Source organism: Piliocolobus tephrosceles, chromosome 11, assembly GCF_002776525.5.
Source record: "Piliocolobus tephrosceles isolate RC106 chromosome 11, ASM277652v3, whole genome shotgun sequence".
NCBI classification, from domain to species: Eukaryota; Metazoa; Chordata; class Mammalia; order Primates; family Cercopithecidae; genus Piliocolobus; species Piliocolobus tephrosceles.
In genome coordinates, this window is record NC_045444.1 from 101846466 (window position 1) to 101867172 (window position 20707).

Sequence of the window (20707 nt, forward strand, 5' to 3'; positions counted from 1 at the left end):
ATTAAAATGAGAGCAGAAGAGTTTTTTAAAAATTAAATATACATCCCTGAGTCTCTTCTTCCTTTTTCTTTTATTGGAGACAGACTTTCACTGTGTTGCCCAGGCTGGAGTGCAGTAGTGTGATCTTGGCTCACTGAAACCTCTGCCTCCTGGGTTCAAGTGATTCTCCTGCCTCAGACTCCGGAGTAGCTGGGATTACAGGTGCCTGCCACCATGCCTGGCTAAGTTTTGTATTTGTAATAGAGACAGGGCTTCACTGTGTTGGCGAGGCTTGGACTAGAAATCTTGACCTCGTGATCCGCCCGCCTTGGCCTCTCAAAATGCTGGGATTACAGGCGTGAGCCACTGTGCCCAGCCTCTTCTTCCATTTTGATACACAATCATGCATAGCTTAATGATGGAGATACATTTTGATAAGTATGTGATTTGGTGATTTTATTGTGTAAGCATCATAGAGTGTACTTATACAAACCTAGATGGGCTTATAATCCCGGCACTTTGGGAGGCCAAGGAGGGTGGATCACTTGAGATCAGGAGTTCAAAACCAGCCTGGCCAACGTCGTGAAACCCCACCTCTACTAAAAATACAAAAAAATTAGCCGGATCTGGTGGCTCATGCCTGTAATCCCAGTTACTCGGGAGGCTGAGGCAAATTGCCTGAGCCTGGGAGTTGGAGGTTGCAGTAAGGCCAGATCATGCCACTGTACTCCATCCTGGGCAACAGAGGGAGACTCCGTCTCAAAACAAAAAACAAAAAACACCTAGATGGTAGAGCCTACGACACACCTAAGCTATAAGCTATATGGTCTAGCCTACTGCTCCTAGGCTACTAGCCTGTGCAGCATGTTACTGTACTGAATACTAGAGGAATTGTAACATATGGTAAATATTTGTACATGTAAAAGATACAGAGAGTGAGGTTTCTAAACCTGGAACTCCTACTCACTAAACCCTCATTCCCCTGCACACCATTTGCCCTTCAGCGGAGGGCTTTTTCTGTAAAGCCTCCTGCAAAGTTTGGAAAAGTGCCAGACTGGAGAACCAGATGCTTGGATTCCATTTCCACCTTAGTAGCTGGCCAGTGGCAATTTACTTAACCATTGGGGACCTCAACTGCTTCATGTTTGTTTGCTTATTTTTTTGAGACAGGGTCTCACTCTGTCACCCAGGTTGGAGTGCAGTGGCACGATCACGGCTTGCTGCAGCCTCAACCTCCCCAGGCTGAGGTGACCTTCCTACCTCAACCGCCTACATAGCTGAGACCACAGGTGTGCACCACCATGCCCGGCTAATTTTTGTATATTTTTAGAGACTTGGTCTCACTGTGTTGCCCAGTCTGGTCTCGAACTCCTGGGTTCAAGCAATTGGCCCACCTCAGCCTCCCAAAGTGCTGGGATTATACAGGCAAGAGCCATTGCACCTGGCTTGCTTCATCTTTAAAAGAGGATAATAATGACTTTGCTAGGAGGGAGAGAGGCTACCTTGAGGTCATTTGTAGCATTAGAATTATAATAAGGTCTTAGAACACATGATTAACATGTGACAGGTCTATGGCTAAGGGGCAGACATTGTGATGCAGGGGCTTGTATACTGGGTGATGCTGTAATTAGTGATTCCAGGGTGCTCTAGAACAGAAGCAATAGCCCTGGGGTAGTGGATATGCCAAATAAAGATATTCTTGCCCTCAGCCATAAAGTAAGAAACCAAGATTATGGTCACGCTAAGCTGCTCTTCTTTGTGTTTCATTGTCTAAATTATGTTTGAAAGGTAGAAGATGTTTTCAGACTAATATTTGTTAATGTACCTAAATGTAAGCTATTTTTCCCTTATGTAGAATCTTTTGCTGTTATTATATATTTGACTATTACAGTGAAAATAATAAAAAGCACTGTTTATGTGAAACACAGCACCATCTTGCAGCCTACTGTTTGATTCTTTAACAAAAGATGTCTATTCTATAATGGTTGGGACTAGAAAGAGACAATTTCCATAAATTGTTGTTTATTTAATGTTAGTTTTTTTTTTTTTTCTGAGCTCTCAGCCTTCTGAGAAATCCTTCTAACAGATTCTTTTTGAAGTACAAATTAAACTTCTGACTCTCTTCAAAACAACATCCTAATCTAGCCCAAGCAATCAGTCACTTTTCTAAGTATTCAAATCCTAAATCAATCAACTGCTGACACTTTATTTTATAAAAATAAGAATAAAGCACGCATAGTGACACTATTTTCAGTTCTCATTTTTTTCTCTAAAGATTTAGATTTAGTCATGTAATTTCTCTTGATATTCACTTATTTTTATATGCTTATTTGGAAGCGGAGTTTGTTTAAAGTCATGGAACTTTTCTGCTGGTGTTTTTCCGCTATGATTTTTTAAAAGCTGTAGATACCAAAAGTATATTAAGATAGCAACAAACATTACAGCTTTCAAAATTTATGGAGCTGTACATTGAATTTGGAGTTTAGTTTGTAGCTTGGTTGCAGCTCTCTTGCTTTTAGCTGCTCCTACTTGAGAACTCAGAATTCATTTGCTATGCTCTGGGTTAATATTTACGGCTGGGTTAATATTTATGGAACAGATACATTTGACTGCTTACTTGTTAAGACCACTGCATTGTCTGAAGGAGAAATTGACAACTCTGCAACATCTTCCTCATTTTTCACAGGTGAGTAACGCACCAGGAAGTTGGTCAAATCAATGGATGGGGGTGGAGCCCAGGTGACACGCATGGTGTCTGGACCAATGTTGGTGAATCGCAGGTCAGTGGGAGGAGGGACAGCTGGTTTCGAACAAGAAGGAAGACTCAGTTAATGTAATTTTAAAATTAACGCTAACGAAGTAGCTGGAAAGGTAAAACCAATATTTCATGCATAAAGGAAACAATCATAATCATGCAAACAGTCTAATCTAAATCTATTTTAAGTCATAGTGTACTACTGTTAAAAATAAAACACTACACACAGTACTGTTAGGCCCCCTTTAACCTTTTTGCCATCATCGATATATTTAAAAAAAATAATTTTAATCTATTTTCAAATATGTTGACTTTACGTACATTATTAATACCACTGCAGATTATTTTATCCCAGGCTGAAGAGGCTTTAGTTGCCACACAGCAAAGAGAAACATAGCGGTACTTTACAAAGAAATACATGCACACAGACAAAAAGACAGGAGGGTCCTAAACTTCCCCCCATGTGAGATGTCTAGAGCTACAATTCCATTCAGTGAATTCTACTTACAAGTGAAAAGTGTTCATGCAAATTGGTTCTCAGCATGTTTCTTTTCCCATGCACAGCAGAGAACCTTTAAAATGTTGCATGCATGTCCCCAGACTGTGGTTAAAGAGGTATTTCTTTACCTAGTGATAGCAACAAAACCTAGAATGCTCCCAAGTTTACTTTTCTCCTACCTCAAAACACTCTACCCTAAATTTTGATGGATTTTTTAGCTACAAAGAAGGAACATGGTAGAGTTTATCAAAGGGTAGACGGAAGAGCATGATGGTACATTTTGGAGATATATTTCTTATAATTAATTGGTGCTTATACAATTTGGTATTCGTGTTTGGTATTTAAGAAGAAAAATTCTAGATCTCCAAATTGAATGAACATTTACTATTTTATATTTAACAGAACAGACATCTGAATTTTTCTAGCTTTATATCTACTTGTGGTTTAAATGAGAGTGTACTGAAGAATACTTGCATATGTTTTTCTCCAATCAGTTTAGCAGATGCATTTGATTCCATATTCCCCCAGTCCGCCCTGTCTTAATCTTTGGCCAACTGCTGACTTCCCCCTTGAAACATCCATATTTAACCAGAGTAACTGGTGGCAGCATGCAACACCATCTATGTCTCAAACACAGAAGTTTTCAAAATTCACCCGTTTGTTGTGTCAGTGTAGTAGGGGCACTCTCGCCGCCATTAATGAGAGTGATAACGCTGATATCATAGTCAATGCCCGGCTCCAGCCCTGTGACTGTGTAGTATCCTACTGAGGAGTCCACAAAATCTTCAAAAATAGGGATACCTTCTCCTGCCGCAACTACTGTGATGCGGTACCCAATAATGGTGGAAGAGTTTAGCGGGGTCCACCTCAGGCCGATGCTTGAATCGGTTATATCAACAAAGCTTAGGTCAGTGAGTTGGGGCACCTCTATTGAGTTACAAAGTAAAGGAGGGGGCAAAAGGAAAATAGAGGCAAAAAAAGAGGAAAAAATAAAGCAGTGTATATCAGGTTACCAGTAGTAAAATTGATGGAATGTTAAAGCAATGATGGTAATATGCAATCTGTTTTAAATTCTCTGAAAAGACTTCCTAAGCATCATGAGCAGTTTGCTTCCCTGGAAGAATAAAACAGGTTACAATATTCTTTTAGGGATTTTTTGTTTTGTTTTGTTTGCATTTTGAAAATGTCCTTAAAGGGTACAATTTGAACTGTTCAGATTCCTAAAAATCATATGCCCGTTAAGGATGTCAAAACCATTCTTACAGCCTAGACATAATATCTGAAGTAAGCATCAGCAATGTTTAATAAGTATCTGAAATAAGTATATGAAGTAAGTATCAGTATTATTTAATAATTCCAAAACTGTTTTAGTAGAAAATAAGCTTGCATGAAGAAGGTTAAAAAATAATAATAATTAGGTGATAAATTGATATTTTTTCTCCCATACAAAACTCATGACAGTATCATGGCCATAACGCTAATGCATTATGAATGTATGGTGTGAAATGTGCCATTCAAAAGCACATTGAGGCTTAGGAAAGAGGCCTAAGGTCAAGGCTATCGCCACTATTTTAGTTCATTCATAATCAACATATGTAATTAACGTTAGTAAAAGCATTCTTCTGAAGCGTCCAAAGGGGGACACAACTGTCCAGTGCTTTCATTCTGTTATAACCCAATGGACAAACAAGCCTATCCTTAGACAGGCCTTTACAATGTTGTCTTTCAAGCCACAACAAAGAACACCCTGAAGGTGTGGCTTTTACTTTTTTTTTTTAATCCAATTTTTAAAAAGAAGGATTTGAAAACTGCAAGATGAAAAACTGGACGTGTCAACCAAATGCTGTTTTAGTGCTCACATACGAGGACAAAACTATTTTATAGGCAGCTGTTGGAAATTGATATGGACTGTAAAATCAGGCAGAAATGTACTGATGGGATGCATTTACCATATTACTTTGAGCCTGTCAGTACTGAGTACAGACACGTGACAGTGTTTTAGTCATACTTCCATGTGAGCGGACATCACAGAGTTAAAGCCGTGGCTGCCACTCCATTACATACTCGCTGCAACACACAGCATCCCAGTGAAGCACAGACAGTAAAGCGGTGTTAACAGCAAGCATTTGTCCAAATCACTGCTTTGACTTCTTGGTTTTGGAGAATGCAGCTGGGACATCGGAATTAAATCCCAACTATATTTGACACCCTTAACCGTCTAGGGATTAAGGTGCTAATCCCCACTCTTATTGGAAGTGCCACTCTCGGGATAGCAGCTTATTTTTCTATTACCTGGGATGATGGTATCAGAGATAGGGACACTTTCCTTGTCATCCTTGACAGTGTAAACACTGACATTGTACTCCAGACCGGGACTCAGGTTATCAAAAGTGCAGGAGCTCTGATCAGCATGGACCACTTCTTCCAAAGAATATCCCTGCTGGCCGTTTGTAGGGGTTGTGGTAATTCTATAACCAGTAATGTCTGGAGGAAAAAGAAAAGAGGAAGTTATTGCACAGAGCATCTGTGAGCCAGAGCATATTTAACTAGACTCCAATGACGGACTCACAGAGCAGAATGCAGAAGGACTTGGCATTTGATGAGGACTCCACTGTCACTGTCTTTCAATGCTTGCAACAATCCTTTCAGGCAGTACTAAGATCCTCACTTTATTTTGTTTTATGTTTTTATTTTTTGAGACACAGTCTCCCTCTATCACCCAAGCTGGAGTGCAGCAGCACGATCTTGGCTCACTTCAACCTCCGCCAAGATCCTCACTTTAAAGGAAATCTTGAACCAGGGGAGTGATTCCCAAAAGCTTTCATTTCCAAATGCCATGGTCCTACCACTGTACCCTGCTTTTCCTTAATGAATCATTTGAAGACAGCTGAGGAATATTCCTTTCTACCTGCATAGTATGGAATCGCTCTCAACCTTAAGCACATTCCCCAGACAGCTCTCCTAATTTAAAAGGTCTGAAACTATGGGCTTTATAGGAAGAGAACCAAGAAAGGAGAAAAGGTGAAAAACAAAAGTGGTGATACTTATTCTATAAAGAGTATTGATTGGGAGGTTGAGGCAGGCAGATCACCTGAGGTTGGGAGTTCGACACCAGCCTGGCCAACATGGTAAAACCCCATCTCTACTAAAAATACAAAAATTAGCTGGACATGGTGGGGCATGTCTGTGGTCCCACCTACTCGGAAGGCTGAGTCACGAGAATCGCTTGAGCCCAGAAGGCGGAGGTTGCAGTGAGTCGAGATGGTGCCACTGCACTCCAAGCCTGGGTGACAGAACGAGACTCTGTCTCAAAAACAAAAACGAAAACAAAAAAAGAGAGTATTGATTGTTGAAGTCTTCAGGAATCATAGAAATTGGGCAGTAAAAGAGTTGAGGAGGATGAGAGACATTCAAATAAAAACAGGACTAGAGAGCTGTAGGGCCAGATTAGAAGTAAAATGAGAAAGTGTATTAAACTTTATAAAAGGCAAGGAGATGGCAGAATTTCATTTGCCATTAGGAACAGGGTAAACACTAATGTGGCAAATACAAGGAAACCCAACTGAATGAGAAGTAAATATTGAGATCATTACACTTGCTAGTGATCCTCCAAATGTGTGGGCTGGGTCATTGAGACAAGGTATGAATGATCCTGCTGCTAACAAGCATGAAGCTTGCCGACTGAAAGTTTCAGATTCGGAGCAACTCAGCTGGAAATTGTATAGCTTTGGCTTAAACGATGTTTCCACAGATAATGAAAACTTTACCAAAATCATTCTACTTCAGAGGGAGATTAAAAGAGATATTCTGAGCTAGTTTTTTTCTGTGTGGTTGCATGCATTAATCAGACTTAGAGATGATAGCCTTAGCTCTATTCCCTGGCAAAGATAAAAACTATATAGTACTTTTTTTTTTTAACAAAAATTTCACAATAATTTAACAGTAAAATTAGAAATAGCTAAGGAATAAACTAAACATATCCCTTAAATGAACAAATATAAGAGGTAAGAATGCAATCAACATTCATTGGAACTTCTATTTTTGTTTAAGATTTTTCTCCATAAGTTTTGTGAGACTTCCATGTGGTTTTGGCAAAAATAATGAATATCTAAAATTTCCTGTTATTGCCATAGTACATCGTACTATTTGACTATTATTACAGCTATCTTTATACATTTTAGCATTTTATAAATAATTTTCAAATATATGTGAACAAGGAATTTAGAGAAATGCTTCATTTAAAGCTTTAAAAATGGTCAAGAGACCCCTTAATCAAATTTTTCAGTTTGCATAGAATATAATTTTAAAAAATTACATTCCAAATATGTGATGTTGGGTGTGAGAAGGAGTCTACAAACTTAAGTTACAATCCCAGTTTTGTAACATTTAAAATGTGTGACTATGAGTAGGCCAATTTTTTCTAAGTCTCAGTTTTCTTATTCTGTAAAACAAAGGCATTTCTGCCTTTCATCACCCTTAAATATTTGTGGTGCAACTCATGACAAAACATTCATAAAACTTCAGGGAATAATAAACCTAGGCTCTGTAACAACTCACAAAAGGGAAATTACGTAATATGACTTCAGCCATTTGTTTGGCAATTTTTTATGCACTCAGCAAAAGGCACCTTCCACAGTGCTTTTCTTCAGCCCTACAGCTGTGTGAGGATCTGCCTTGTCCCCCTAGACTAGTGTAAGATTGTTCTGTTTCCTGTGATTGAAGTCAACGTGGATTAAAGCATTCTGCAGGCTGCCCCATGACGTATGTCATGTACTGCTATAGTTTGTATGGAGAGCTGAGCATTTGTAATTTGAATCCTTTCTTTCTCTGAAAGAAACAGTTTCTAAAATCTTTGTCTTGGGAAGGTATGGTGTATACTTGCCCTGTGCTCCATCCCAAACTTACCTGGGGTGGTACTCCGCTCCCAGGAGACTGTGAGCACTCCAGTGTCAGGGTTTGTCTCCAGATGCAAGTTTGTTGGTGGAGACAATGCTATGCAGAAAGAAAATTTTACAAGTTAAAGCTGACACAAAGCTCTTGACCTGTGTAATCTTTCCTCCTTCCCTACCTCCCTCTCTTCCACGCTTCTTGCCTCCCTCTCTCCCGTATAAATATAGGTTACGTTATGAAAACATGATGGACAGTAGCAATTCTCTGACAAAGACTTTTTTTATGATTAATGATTTTGCAATACTATTGAAATTATTTTCATCTTGCCTTTTCATAAATATTCTTGACATGGAAAGAACATTTCTGATGCCATAAAATATAAAGCTTGAATTGAACCTGCTACTCCAAATTCAGGAATAGCATTAATAATTTAAGTAAGGATAAGATATCTCCCCTGTGCCGTTCTCATAAGTAAAAAGTGATATTGACACTAGCTTTTTTCAAAAAGTGGAACAGTTTTAAAAACTAATAGAGAAGGGAAAAAGAGTTCTTCTTACATGTCACCACTTTGTTTACAATTGGCGCATCTCTTTCCTGTCCGTCTCTCAGGACTTGGATGGTGTAGACATATTCCACTCCTGGAGTCAAGCCAGACACAACGATGCTTCCTGAATCTGAAGTCACTTCTCGTGGTGCCTCTCCTCCCTGGCTTGGTCGTACACCCAGCTAGAGGAAGGAAAGCAAAATAAACACCAAGGACGAATATTTCCAGAGGCCTGTTACTGCTGTGAGGTTGTGATTATGCTTTAAATAATGTAGACTCTTCAGAAACTGCACAATGTACTTTTATTAGGAAATGATTTGGGGACTCTTTTATATACTTTAGCTGGAAACTCCCCCAAGGTGGGGGAGGTATCTTGCAAACTGCATTAAGGTGGCTTGTGATGGAAAGTTCCAGAAAAATGTCATTACATACTGTTTTGCTTGATAAAGAATCTCTTGTTACAAACCAGACGTATGCAAGGACTGTGGGCCACATGGTAGTTTGTTTCTATTTTTCTGTGTGTGTGCTAGAAGGAATGTTTGAGCTCTCCCTTTAATGAGTTATTCACATTCAATTCATCTTTTAGTTGCCATGTAAAGGCACTAGCCCCTGTAGCAACTGTATTGCAAAAACACACCTTTCAAAGAGCTATGTTCATAGCTTCAACTGCAGGATGATACATTACAAGAGAAGAATTAGAATAACTATGCCCATAATTTAAAATCCTTTTAAGATCCTTTTTCAAAAACTCAGGTAACACCGTGCTATCAAATAGTGTCCAACTCTAAAGAGATCCTTCACACACCATAAGGCTTCTGAAAGTCAGCATGACATTATTAAGGGAATTTAAAAGGTATACTGGCAATCTTCAAAAAGTTCCTCTATATTTGAGTAGCATAATCATAAGTATGGCCATTTATATACTTTATCTTTGGTGTATTTTTTTAAATAATCAAGGGGATTGAGTCATGATTTCCAGTGATAACAAATATTTCTCTATTCACACTAAATGCCAAAGAATGGAATTCTTTTAAACATATTCATTTGTATTCATCACTTCCCTAATATCATTACTTTAAAGGAGATGAATCCAGGTATCCACAGGGAAACCTTAATCTTAACTTCTATTAAGAGATTGACCCGCAGCGCTTTGAACAGTTGGAGATGAAACTGATTGGATGAAAATGCGATTTTTAAGTGACTCTGAGTTTAATTGGTCTCCCTAAATTGGCTTTTGTGAACTTGTTCACACCCATTTAGAACAACACATCAAATAAAGTTTTCCTATGTTTTTTTGAAATGTAGTTCCCTGCGGGAAAGGATAGAGAAAATAAGATAAAACAAGCAGCAGCTTCATACTAATGTTTTATCCTTTGCAAAGCACTTTCATAGCCTCCATCCATTCTTCGAACAATTCAGTGAGGTAGGCAGGGAAGGATTGTTAGGCCCTGACCATGTAGTCAAAGATGTATGAACAGAACCAGGTGACAAAACCCAGGTCTCCTGACTCCTGAGCACCCTGTTGCCACTACATGGGAAACACAAGGACACCTCAGGGCTGTATCACAGAGATTAGGAACATGGGCAGTTTACCTTAAAACCAATTCTTGGAGCAGGTGTCCATGTGATCACAATGGTGGTCTCTGTCACCTCGGTGTTGTAAGGTGGAATGGAGCTCCCAGGCTGCACTGTGAGAATCAATTTTCAAAACTCAGAATCACAGATGATTTCACAGAATAGAGATAACAAGTATTTTTACGGAGAACCTCAGTTTAACCAAGCAGTGGATAGAGAATGTAACATATTTTTCATTGGGTGAGAATTGGGAGAGGATCAGGCTTCTCAATCTTTAATGTGCCACACACGTCATCTGGGGTCTGGCTAAAATGCAGATTCTGTTTCTGGAGGTCTAACAAAGAACTAGGGAGTTTGCATTTCTGACAAACACAGATAATACCGATTCTGTTGGCCCGTGAATTATACCTGAGTAACAAGGGGTTACATATTCGCTAAGGCAGTCTTTTCAATGAAATTATATAATCTAATTCATGTCTTTCCATCATTGTTGGGATTTGAGTTTTATGACAATAAATTTCCCTATATCGTCAGTGTAAAATCCCTTATAAAATGTACAACTGGCCACCACAAACTGATTATCGTATTGTTTCTTAATCATTAATTTAAGAACAATGGTAAATTATAGATGGTGATCTAAAAACAGTTTTATGCTGGGCGGGGATTGGTGGCTCATGCCTGTAATGCCAGCACTCTGGGAGGCTGAGGTGGGCGGATCATTTGAGGTCAGGAGTTCGAGACCAGCCTCACCAACATGGTGAAATCCTGTCTGTACTAAAAATATGAAAAATTAGCCGGTCATGGTGGCTCGTGCCTGTAGTCCCAGCTACTTGGGAGGCTGAGACACAAGAATCACTTGAACCCTGGAGGTAGAGGTTGCAGTGAGCCGAGATCATGCCATTGCACTCCAGCCTGGGCGACAGAATGAGACTCCGTCTCAAAAAAAGAAAAAAAAAAACCTTTATGCTGAATTATTCCACAATAATGGTCAACTATTTTTGGTTGCAATAAAACATGCTATATATAAAAGTTAAACAAAATCTGCCACCATGGATGCACTTTGAAGTCTAAAGATTTGTACTTTAAATATGTGATTATTCATTCAGAATAATAACACTGCAAAAATTTAGTATTTTATCACCAGAATCAGGAATTATAACAAGTTTATTTTGCATTTTCTAGCATCCTGACATCACTGTTCTTTTTCTTATTGAAAATAATACTTTGGCTGGGTACAGTGGCTCATGCCTTTTATCCCAGCACTTTGGGAGGCTGACGTGGGTGGATCACTTGAGGCCAGGAGCTCAAGACCAGCCTGGCCAACATGGCGGAACCTCATCTGTACTAAAAATATAAAAAGTAGCCAGGTGTGGTGGTGGGTGCCTGTAATCCTAGCTGCTTGGGAGGCTGAGGCAGGAGAATCACTTGAACCTGGGAGACAGAGGTTGCAGTGAGCCAAGATCACACCACTGCACTCCAACCAGGGTGAGAGAGCAAGACTCCATCTCAATAAATAAATAAATAAATAAAATAAAAAAGAAAGAAAATAAAATATTACTTAAACAAATTTTATTTATTTATTTATTTATTGAGATGCACTCTTGCTCTGCGACCCAGGCTAGAGTGCAGTGGCACAATCTCATCTCACTGTAACCTCGGTCTCCTGGGTTCAAGTGATTCTCCTGCCTCAGACTCCCGTAGCTGGAACTATAGGTGCCTGCCACCACACCCAGCTAATTTTTGTATTTTTAGTAGAGACGGGGTTTCACTATGTTGGCCAGGCCAGTCTCAAACTCCTGACCTCAGGTGATCTGCTCACCTCGGCCTCCCAAAGTGCTGGAATTACAGGCATGAGCCATCACACCTGGCCAAAAAATAAAAAATAAAAAAAATCATCTTTTTCAATAAAAAATTTGTTTTGGGTTTTAGCACCAAAAAAGAAAAAGAAAGAAAGAAAGAAAGAGAGAGAGAGAGAAAGGAGGGAGGGAAGGAGGGAGGGAGGGAAGGAGGGAAGGAAGGAAGGAAGAAAGGAAGGAGAAAGGATGGAAGTAAGGAAAGGAAGGAAGGAAGGAAGGAAGGAAGGAAGGAAAGAATGTATATATGAAGTTAAGATAGAGCTTTCTAACACCCTTGCAAATCTTATTATAAATGTAGAAAGGTAAAGTCACAGAAGGCCAGATATTTTGAGTTGGGTAAGTTAAGTTCAAGGGTATCAAGTGTGTTAGTAGCCCTGGTCACATGTTTGACATCTCCACAATTCTTCCTCTCTTTGCATCTCAATCAAATTTTGTTCCCATTGGGAAAAAACCTCTGAATGTATTTATACTAAATTATGAATGGCTGGCAAGACAAAGAATTAGTCTCCAGAGTTATACAAACAGGGATTAAAAAGTGTTCAGACTCCAGTCTCAACTCAACTCCAGTCAATTTTTTTTCTTTGCCATATGGGAATTTAGAATCAACATCGCAATTCTCGCATTTTTTTTTTCAGTCTGGATTCTAAGGAGCCATTTTTTAATTTTAAAAATATTGTGTGAGAAAAAGCCAAATATATGTGTGGGCCACTTCGTAATGATAGCTGCAATGGCTGAATTGAGGTACTACTGGTTTAGTGGGCTGTTTCATCTATGTATGTTATTATTTTGATGGTGTTTGTTGGGGGTTGGGGTGACATGACTGGGATGGGTGACCCCGATGCCTTTTAGTACCTCTGAAATTATACACCATTTGGCTGCTGCTGACTCTGCCAAAATGCCATGACAGCCCTGTGTGACCATTTTTTAATGGCCCACAAAAAGCAATTCAGAGAACAGTCAGTTTCTTTCACTGAACATCTGTGAAAACCACAACTTTTTTACAAATTATATTCACCTCAACTGTCCTGGGCTTTAAGACTAGGTATTTTCTATTGCTTGAGCCAGCCAGCTAGAGTCTTCCCAAGTTTAAGATGATGCTCTCTGCCTGGGAAGGCCATTATGGGAAAATCACCAAACCACAAACCCACAAACGATGTCAAACAAAGGATGTGATTCTGAGTGTGAGCTATGGGTTCTGGCAGGTCTTGTTAGGGAAGAAAGCCCAGCTGTTAAAGAAATAAAATGTGCCCTATCAATATAGGAGTAAGCTGAATTTTCCCCAGAAACAGCTTTTTCCCGTAACTTTTCTCACATTCGCTCTTAAGAATTTAGCACAAGTTATAAAACTCAGAAAAGTTACTCCCAGAATTCAGCTTAGTAAGAAAGTAAAAAAATTACAGAAACTTAGTAATTTCAAAATCATGCAAGCCTTGAGGATGTTTACAACCTTAAGGAGTACTTAAAGTTCGAATGGAGTTGTAGAATACCCTGCTTACATTAGTTTATTTAAATATAAGCTTCGTTGAGCTGTTTTTGTTATTATTCCTTTCTCAATCATCTATTCACCAAATATTTTTTGAAAGCATACAATGTTCCAGACACTATGTTAACCTTTATCTAATAAAATTACTTTTGGCTATCAGTACTTCAATTAAAATAATTATATTTTATATGAATCTATTATGCAAAGCATAAAATAATATATCCAATATATCAATGTCTTCAGAAGTACTTGAAATATCTTGACCCACCACCTTCCCTTAATTATTGTTAGCATCATTAAAAATGCTTTTTCTTTCTTCAGCACTGTGTTCAACCAAAGAAACTACATAAAATATGTCTTATGTTAAGGAATGAACAAGACAACTATAGAATTCTACATTTTAGTAAAAGACAGCATCTACTGAAAGGGCACATTCACTGAAATCTCCATTCTAATTCACTGAAGGACATTTATAAGAAATGAATATTTACAAGAAATATAAAGACATTAATTTCATGAGAGTAGATCTTAGACTATCTTAGAACCGTGTACAATTTTAGCCAAATTTTCAGGTAAGCTTATTTGCAAATTAAAAGTGAATTTTCCTTGCTTACAATTAACGATTATTTAGGAAAAAGCCTTCATGGGCCAAATTTCATACAGTAAATTTAAATGGAAGTAAGTTTTCCTTAAAGTATGAATTCTTATGGGGAAAAGTTTATATTTTCTTTGGGAAATCAATTCCATAGTTATTTACAAACTAGGCTTCTATTGACTTTTTGAATGCTTTTTAACATCCATACTTTTAAATTAGTCGAAGAGTAACATTTGTTGAAAGCTCTTAGAAAATTGCAAACTGGTCCATGGTTACAATATATGCTAAAAAAGTGCTTATGTTAGGTGCTTCTATAATTCAAAATGTCAAGTTGAAAATAACAAATAATGTTCAGCCAGAAATAAGGAGTCTCATAATTCTCTGTAATGTAAATGGAAATGCATTTAATAGAAATCAGTTTGTGAATAGAGGTCTTTATTGTGATGTAGATATATGGGAGATTTAAGACCACTTCCTTTAAAATGTTGAGCAAAAGGACAGACATGGCCAAAAATTATTGTTAATATTTTCCTCCTCTGAGGAATTTCAAGAGTAATTTAAGAAAAAAGTGATTCTGTCTGCAAAAGTACTTTAATCTTCTGCAGCCAACACTCATAAAGAAATCATTTCCCTGGCTTCATGTTCAATTAGTTGGTTCCCATTCAACCTGTAGATATTTTTATTCTGCATTTATAGTTACTATTCAATGCCCAAAGTAATAGAATATAGACATAGGTGCTAATTTTTTCTTGCCTTAACTAGTATTTGGTAAATTCATTTAATGTAATAGAATTTAATTTTTCTAATAACAGAGTGCTTTAAACCCATTTACTCAAAGTGCTGGCTCTAGAGGAAAGAAAGAGCTTGGCAATGTGTGCGAATTAACGCACTGCTTCCTTCATCAAGAAAATCTGGCTTCAGAAAAATGCTCAGCTCTACTAAGCAGTGTGCTTTGTGATTTACATTCTGGCACAACTCTTTTTCTTGTTGCAGACTAGCAGCAATTAACGGGCCAGCAGCCAGTCTACGGAGCACATTTTTAGTATCACTGATTTAAATTATATACTGACTTTTTAATGTTTTTTTTTTGGGGGGGGGGGGTTGTTTTGTTTTTTTGTAAAGCATGAAGAATAGAGAATGTAAATATAGTTAAGAAAAGGCATTTAATTTTCGGCTTACGTGTGGTAAAGACTCCAGTGGCTTTGGGGCTCTCTTGGTTGCCCTTTATGGCCACGAGGGATACGGTGTACTCAGATCCAGGCTGCAGATTCCTCAGTGGGTACTTCGAGACAGAGGGACCCACATTGTACTGCCTGGGCTGGCCTCTTCGGGTCAGGCCCACAGTCAGTCGGTATCCTGTTATCTGGGCCCGAGGTGGAGTCCATCTCACCAGGACAGTAGAATCCGTTTCATTGACAAACTGGAGGTTAGTGGGAGCGTCCAGTTCTAGGAGAAAAGATGAAACAAGCCAAGAAATATTTAGATCAGTAATGATCATAACTCAAGTCCTGAAGCTTGATTGAATGTCTAAGTTTTCTCTCCTCAAGGTTGCAACTAAGAAAGTCAGAACCCCGGAAAAACTGAGCCAGTAAGAGATTGAGTGCTACATAGAACTTTGCCAAAACTCTGCCAGTCATGAGAAATTGTGGAACCATTTTGCTTGACTGTGATCCTTCGGGAAGTCTAATGTTCCAGCACGACTTTCCCATCACTCTCAGAAATTATAGTTACATTAAAGCAATGGTCTTTTTAAAAAGGCAAAACAAACACTTCTGAACTTCACAGGTTGCTCTGAGCCAAACAGATGAAGGAAAAAGTGATATGCCTCCTAAAATGACAGCAAGAAGAAGCTCTCTATGGGTCAGAAGCAATATTCTGTGAATAGTCGTTTGCTAGAGAAATAAAAGTTATTTTCACATGGTTCAGATTAGACAGTAATTACAGTAATGATAACATATCCTCAGATTCATGGTAGGATACTGGTGAGTTTGCACTATCAGAATCACATAAGTTGTGGAGTTTATTCTTAAGAATAATAACCAGCAGTTTTCCCACCGAAATTTAAATTATGTTTCAAATAGAGGAAATATTTAAGAGGCAGTCAAGTATAATAATTCAGAGTATGGGCTTTGGACATAGGTTATAGAACCAGCTCTATCCCTTCCTATCTCTGTGACCCTACAAGTTCCAGAATTTTTTTAAAGCCTCAGTTTCTTTATGTATTCAATATGGATACTAGTAAGACCTTCCAGCTGGGCACATGGCTCATGCCTATAATCCCAGCACTTTGGGAGGCCAAGGTGGGTGGTCACTTGAGGTCAGGAGTTTGAGACAGCCTGGCCAACATAGTGAAACCTGTTTCTACTAAAAATACAAAAATTAGCAGGGCATGGTAGCGCACGCCTGTAGTCCCAGCTACTCGGGAGGCTGAGGCAAGTGAATTGCTTGAACCCAGGAGGTAGAGGTTGCAGTGAGCTGAGACCGCACCACTACAGTCCAGCCCTGGTGACAGAGCAAGACTCCATCTCAAAAAAATAAAAAATAAATAATAATAATAATAAGACCTTCCTTCCTAAGGTCAAAGCAGAGTAAATATGAGAATAATGCTTGTGAAAACTGAGCAGATAAGCTGGTGGCTAGTAATACTAGATACGTGGCAATTGCTATTCTTAAATGAATTCTACTGTGTTATGATCCTGCATTTTAACTTTGATCTAGATATATTCAGTTACAGGAAAAATGCACTCAAATTAGATTCTCTTCCATTCTCCCCTCTTAGTACCCTTCAGCTGGTACATGTATTTTGGAAATGGGTTACCACTTAGCCTCCATGGAGCTTGTTTGAGTTTTGTTTTCAAGTTTAATGTGCTTTGTGTTCACTATGCATTCCCTTGCCAGCTGGGTATTTCCCTCTCTCTAAGCCATACACCTCTGAGTCAATGGTTTGCTGCACTTCCTCACAGGCTGGAAGTGAGAGTGGAGAGTGGAGAATTTGGAGGGGAAGTAAAGATAGGAGAAGACATACTGGTTGTCTGTTCGGCAGTCAGAGGCTTGCTCTCCCTCCCGTGGTTCACGGCAAAGACTTTGAAGTAATAGGTGACCCCAGGGGACAACCCGGTGACTTCTGCGAAGGTGTTCCTGCTGGTGGGCAGCCTCTGCCCGTGCTCCCCAGGCAGGTTGACGGGGATCACATCCACGCGGTAGCCGGTCACCGCACTCTCAGGCGGTGTCCACATGATGGTGACCTTCACGTCTGTCACTTCCACAAACTGCAGATCCCTGGGAGAGGGCACTGTATCTAACAGCCAAGAGTCAACCAGTCATTCACATTTTCTGCTGAAGATTATTTTTAAGAAGCCAGTTTCTTGGATGTGATAGACAGTTCACTGAGCCTCTCATTCGAGAGTTTTGCTAAGTTTTGTCTCTTAATCAGATCATATTTTCATGGCCCAGTCATAGTGCTTAAATTATGACATTTGAACCTTTTATCTAAAATAGGTAAAAAATGAGTTACCAGCATATGAAGTGTCATATGGTGGTGAGGGGAGAGGGTTATAAGAAAAGATACTAAACAAACAAACAAACAAAAAACCTTTGAAATAACTGCAGAAAATAATGTAATGGTTTTTGTTTTACTGAATCATTTTATAATACTTAAGAATCAAAGATGAAATGACCCTTAAGCTTCTGGGAGAAAATTTGTAGACGGACGTTATGGTGTTGGTTTTTAATAAGAAAGGCCAGTAGCCAGCTTTGATGAGTTACTTATGACATTTCAGCTACACATCAGAAGTGTAGGGAAAAACGATTATATAAGATAATTTGAATATGGGAACTGTTGACAGAGACAAAACAACCCTCCCTCAGGAACAATCCTGATAAGATAACATAGGAAGTGCCTTCTTAAAAAAGTTACCTGAACGTGGGGTGCCAGTGGTTTCTTGTTGAATGACAACAGGTGTACTTTCTTGATTTTCTTCCACAGCATAGATAGTGATATTATACTGAACGCCAGGTTGCAAGTCACTGAGGGTGACGGAGTTTGCAGTTTCAGGAAGGTTGAGTTCTGTGCTGCTGCCTTCTACTGATGGTGAATAGACTATTCTGTACCCTGCAGATTCATCAGCAAAAGTAAGATGCACTGTTTTCTTTGAGACCGAGGCTCAGAAACACCATAAATCCTCCCTTTTCTAATATTCCTTAGCATCTTGCTTGATTAGTGAAGAGCCAGTGATTCTTTTTGACTCTTTTAATATTGCCACTTCTTATAATAATGACTACTCAGCACGAAGATAAAATAAGAACAGTCATGCAAACCTTTTTAATAATAAATGTCATCCTTGAAGACCTGAGATCCTTAATAAATGTCAATTAGAGATGCCATTAGGTGAAAATATTCATGTGAAGCTGATTTTTCCTCTTTGAGCTCCAGATGAGGGAAGCAATTAATGAACCAGTCTGAGCAGAGTTGTCTAGCACTGTGTGTGTCTTTTTGGAACTTCAGTGATGAGGCAGTTGAATCACCTAATGAGCTAAGAAGGCAGCTCAGCTTTCTCCTTAAGGATAAATCTTAGAGCAAGGTTTTCAGGAAAATTACACCTCTTCAACCCTGGGAACACTTGCTTTAATAAGCCAGTGAGCTGGCTTTACAGGTTGTGTGTATGTTGTGGTGTATGTGTATAAGGGAGTTGGTAAAATGGTTTCGAGGGGAAATGTGCCATAGAAAATAACTCCCTCCGACACACACACACACACCTCCCTCCCATAAATTATATTGGAGATTTAAAGTGATATGCAGATCCACAGTCAGAATCTGCGCCCTCCCTACTGATGTCATTAAGATTAACATAGCAGCCAAAGAGTGCGAGGCTCAGCTGACCTGTGATGGGAGCCTGGGGTCTGCTCCAGCGAACAACAATTGAGGTGTCATCAACTTGGTCCACAGTTGGGTCAGGAGGGGCATCGGGTGCTAATAAAGAAAGAAAGTGGGGCAAACAGTCAGGAAGTGCTACTACAGGCCTGTGTTTTACAGAAAAAGATTCTTTTAACACTAGGTAGCACACAGGTACCTGTTGTTTGTGAAGTAGACAGGATCAAACTCTGCTCCCCATCCTCAGATATCTGATAGACATTTACAATGTATTTTCGTCCAGGAAGCAGGTCAGGGATGTTCACGGAAGTGGCTGTGCTTGGAAGATCTTTGAAATGAAAAGACAAGGTAACTGATTGAAGCAAACTAGTCCCTCAAATGACTCTACAGCTTATAAGAAGGATATTTTAAGAACTATATATTCCTAGGGAAAAATGACTAGAAGGTAATGTGCTAATAGATAATCAGTGATTATTATTTTTACAGAGTCTTGCTGCATTGCCCAGGCTGGTGTCCAGTGGTGCGATCTCGGCTCACTGCATCCTCCACCTTTCGGGTTCAAGCAATTCTTCTGCCTCAGCCTCCCGAGTAGCTGGGATTACAGGTGCACACCACAACACCTGGCTAATTTTTTTTGTATTTTTGTTAGAGACGGAGTTTCACCATGTTGACCAGGCTGATCTCGAACTCCTGGCCTCAACTGATCCACCAGCCTCTGCTTCCCAAAGTGCTGGGATTATAGGAGTGAGCCACTGCACCCTGCGTAATCAGTGATTATTAATGTACTATGGGAAAACCCCACTCTTTGTCTTTCTCCTTTCTCCTCTTCCTCCTTCCTTTCAGTTTTCCAACTTTTTCTCTAAAGATGTGTAATTTTTGTAATCTAATGCCAAATTTTTAAAAATAGTTCTCTGCAGTAAGAAGTCAGGGTAGTGATTATTGTGGAAGATAATGGGGTCGGGATAGACAGATATTCTTTTTCTTGATCTGGGTGCTGGTCTTGTGGTGTATTCACTTTATAAGAATTCAAATTCACTGAACTCAGTGCTTACGATTCACACGTCAGTGCGCCAATAAAGTTTTTTAAAGGCCCCTCACCATAACTATTTGAAAAGTATGAGTGACGATACTGTGCTAACATTGTCAGCTGCAGTCCTGGTAATTACTTCCACCAAGAAAACAGCTTTTGCTGTAGGAACTTGTGCCCAGGTAGGCGCATGATGCAGCTGGCATCAGGGACCAGGAACATGTGAGGGTGGCTTGGGAAAAACCTGGTCACTTCCTAGAAAGAGTCAGTCCTTTCCTTCCTCATGCCGGATGGTGGTTTGTGCAGTCTGAGCTGTCAGCCAGTTCCAGACCACAGATACCACCTGCCTAGAGGCCCCTCCCAGTGAGAGTTTTCCAGCAGCTGCCCCAAACCTGTCTTGAGCGACATATTGAGCTTACCCAGATACTGTGGCTCATCTCCCTCCTCACTCAGCTCATATTCCACCCGGAATCCCGAGACGGTGTCAGAAGCTGAGACCCAGGAGACCACAAAGCTGCTGGCTGTGATTTCAGTGACAGATTCAGAAGTGGCCACAAGGGGAGAAAAGGGAGTTGTCTCTCCTGTCACGGTGTTGCCTAGAGAGTCACAGAAAGGGGAAAGTCAGCCTTCAGCC

The 20707-nt window shown here is 39.5% G+C and overlaps 1 protein-coding gene across 15 annotated transcripts in view; it reads right to left on the reverse strand.

Annotated features, from left to right (window-relative positions):
* The window catches only part of FN1 (fibronectin 1), a 76227-nt gene that overhangs the window by 29054 nt on the left and 26466 nt on the right, over window positions 1-20707 (reverse strand). For all 15 annotated transcript variants that reach the window (XM_023220560.1, XM_023220543.1, XM_026454692.1 and 12 more), the window contains exons 15-25: window positions 20493-20669; window positions 19246-19374; window positions 19056-19145; window positions 18093-18287; window positions 17202-17474; window positions 15356-15622; window positions 10261-10355; window positions 8681-8849; window positions 8139-8225; window positions 5526-5717; window positions 2597-2779 (exon numbers count right to left, since the gene is read on the reverse strand). In XM_023220560.1, the coding sequence (XP_023076328.1) occupies window positions 2597-2779; window positions 5526-5717; window positions 8139-8225; window positions 8681-8849; window positions 10261-10355; window positions 15356-15622; window positions 17202-17474; window positions 18093-18287; window positions 19056-19145; window positions 19246-19374; window positions 20493-20669 (1857 nt within the window). The remainder of the gene's footprint in view (window positions 1-2596; window positions 2780-5525; window positions 5718-8138; window positions 8226-8680; window positions 8850-10260; window positions 10356-15355; window positions 15623-17201; window positions 17475-18092; window positions 18288-19055; window positions 19146-19245; window positions 19375-20492; window positions 20670-20707) is intronic.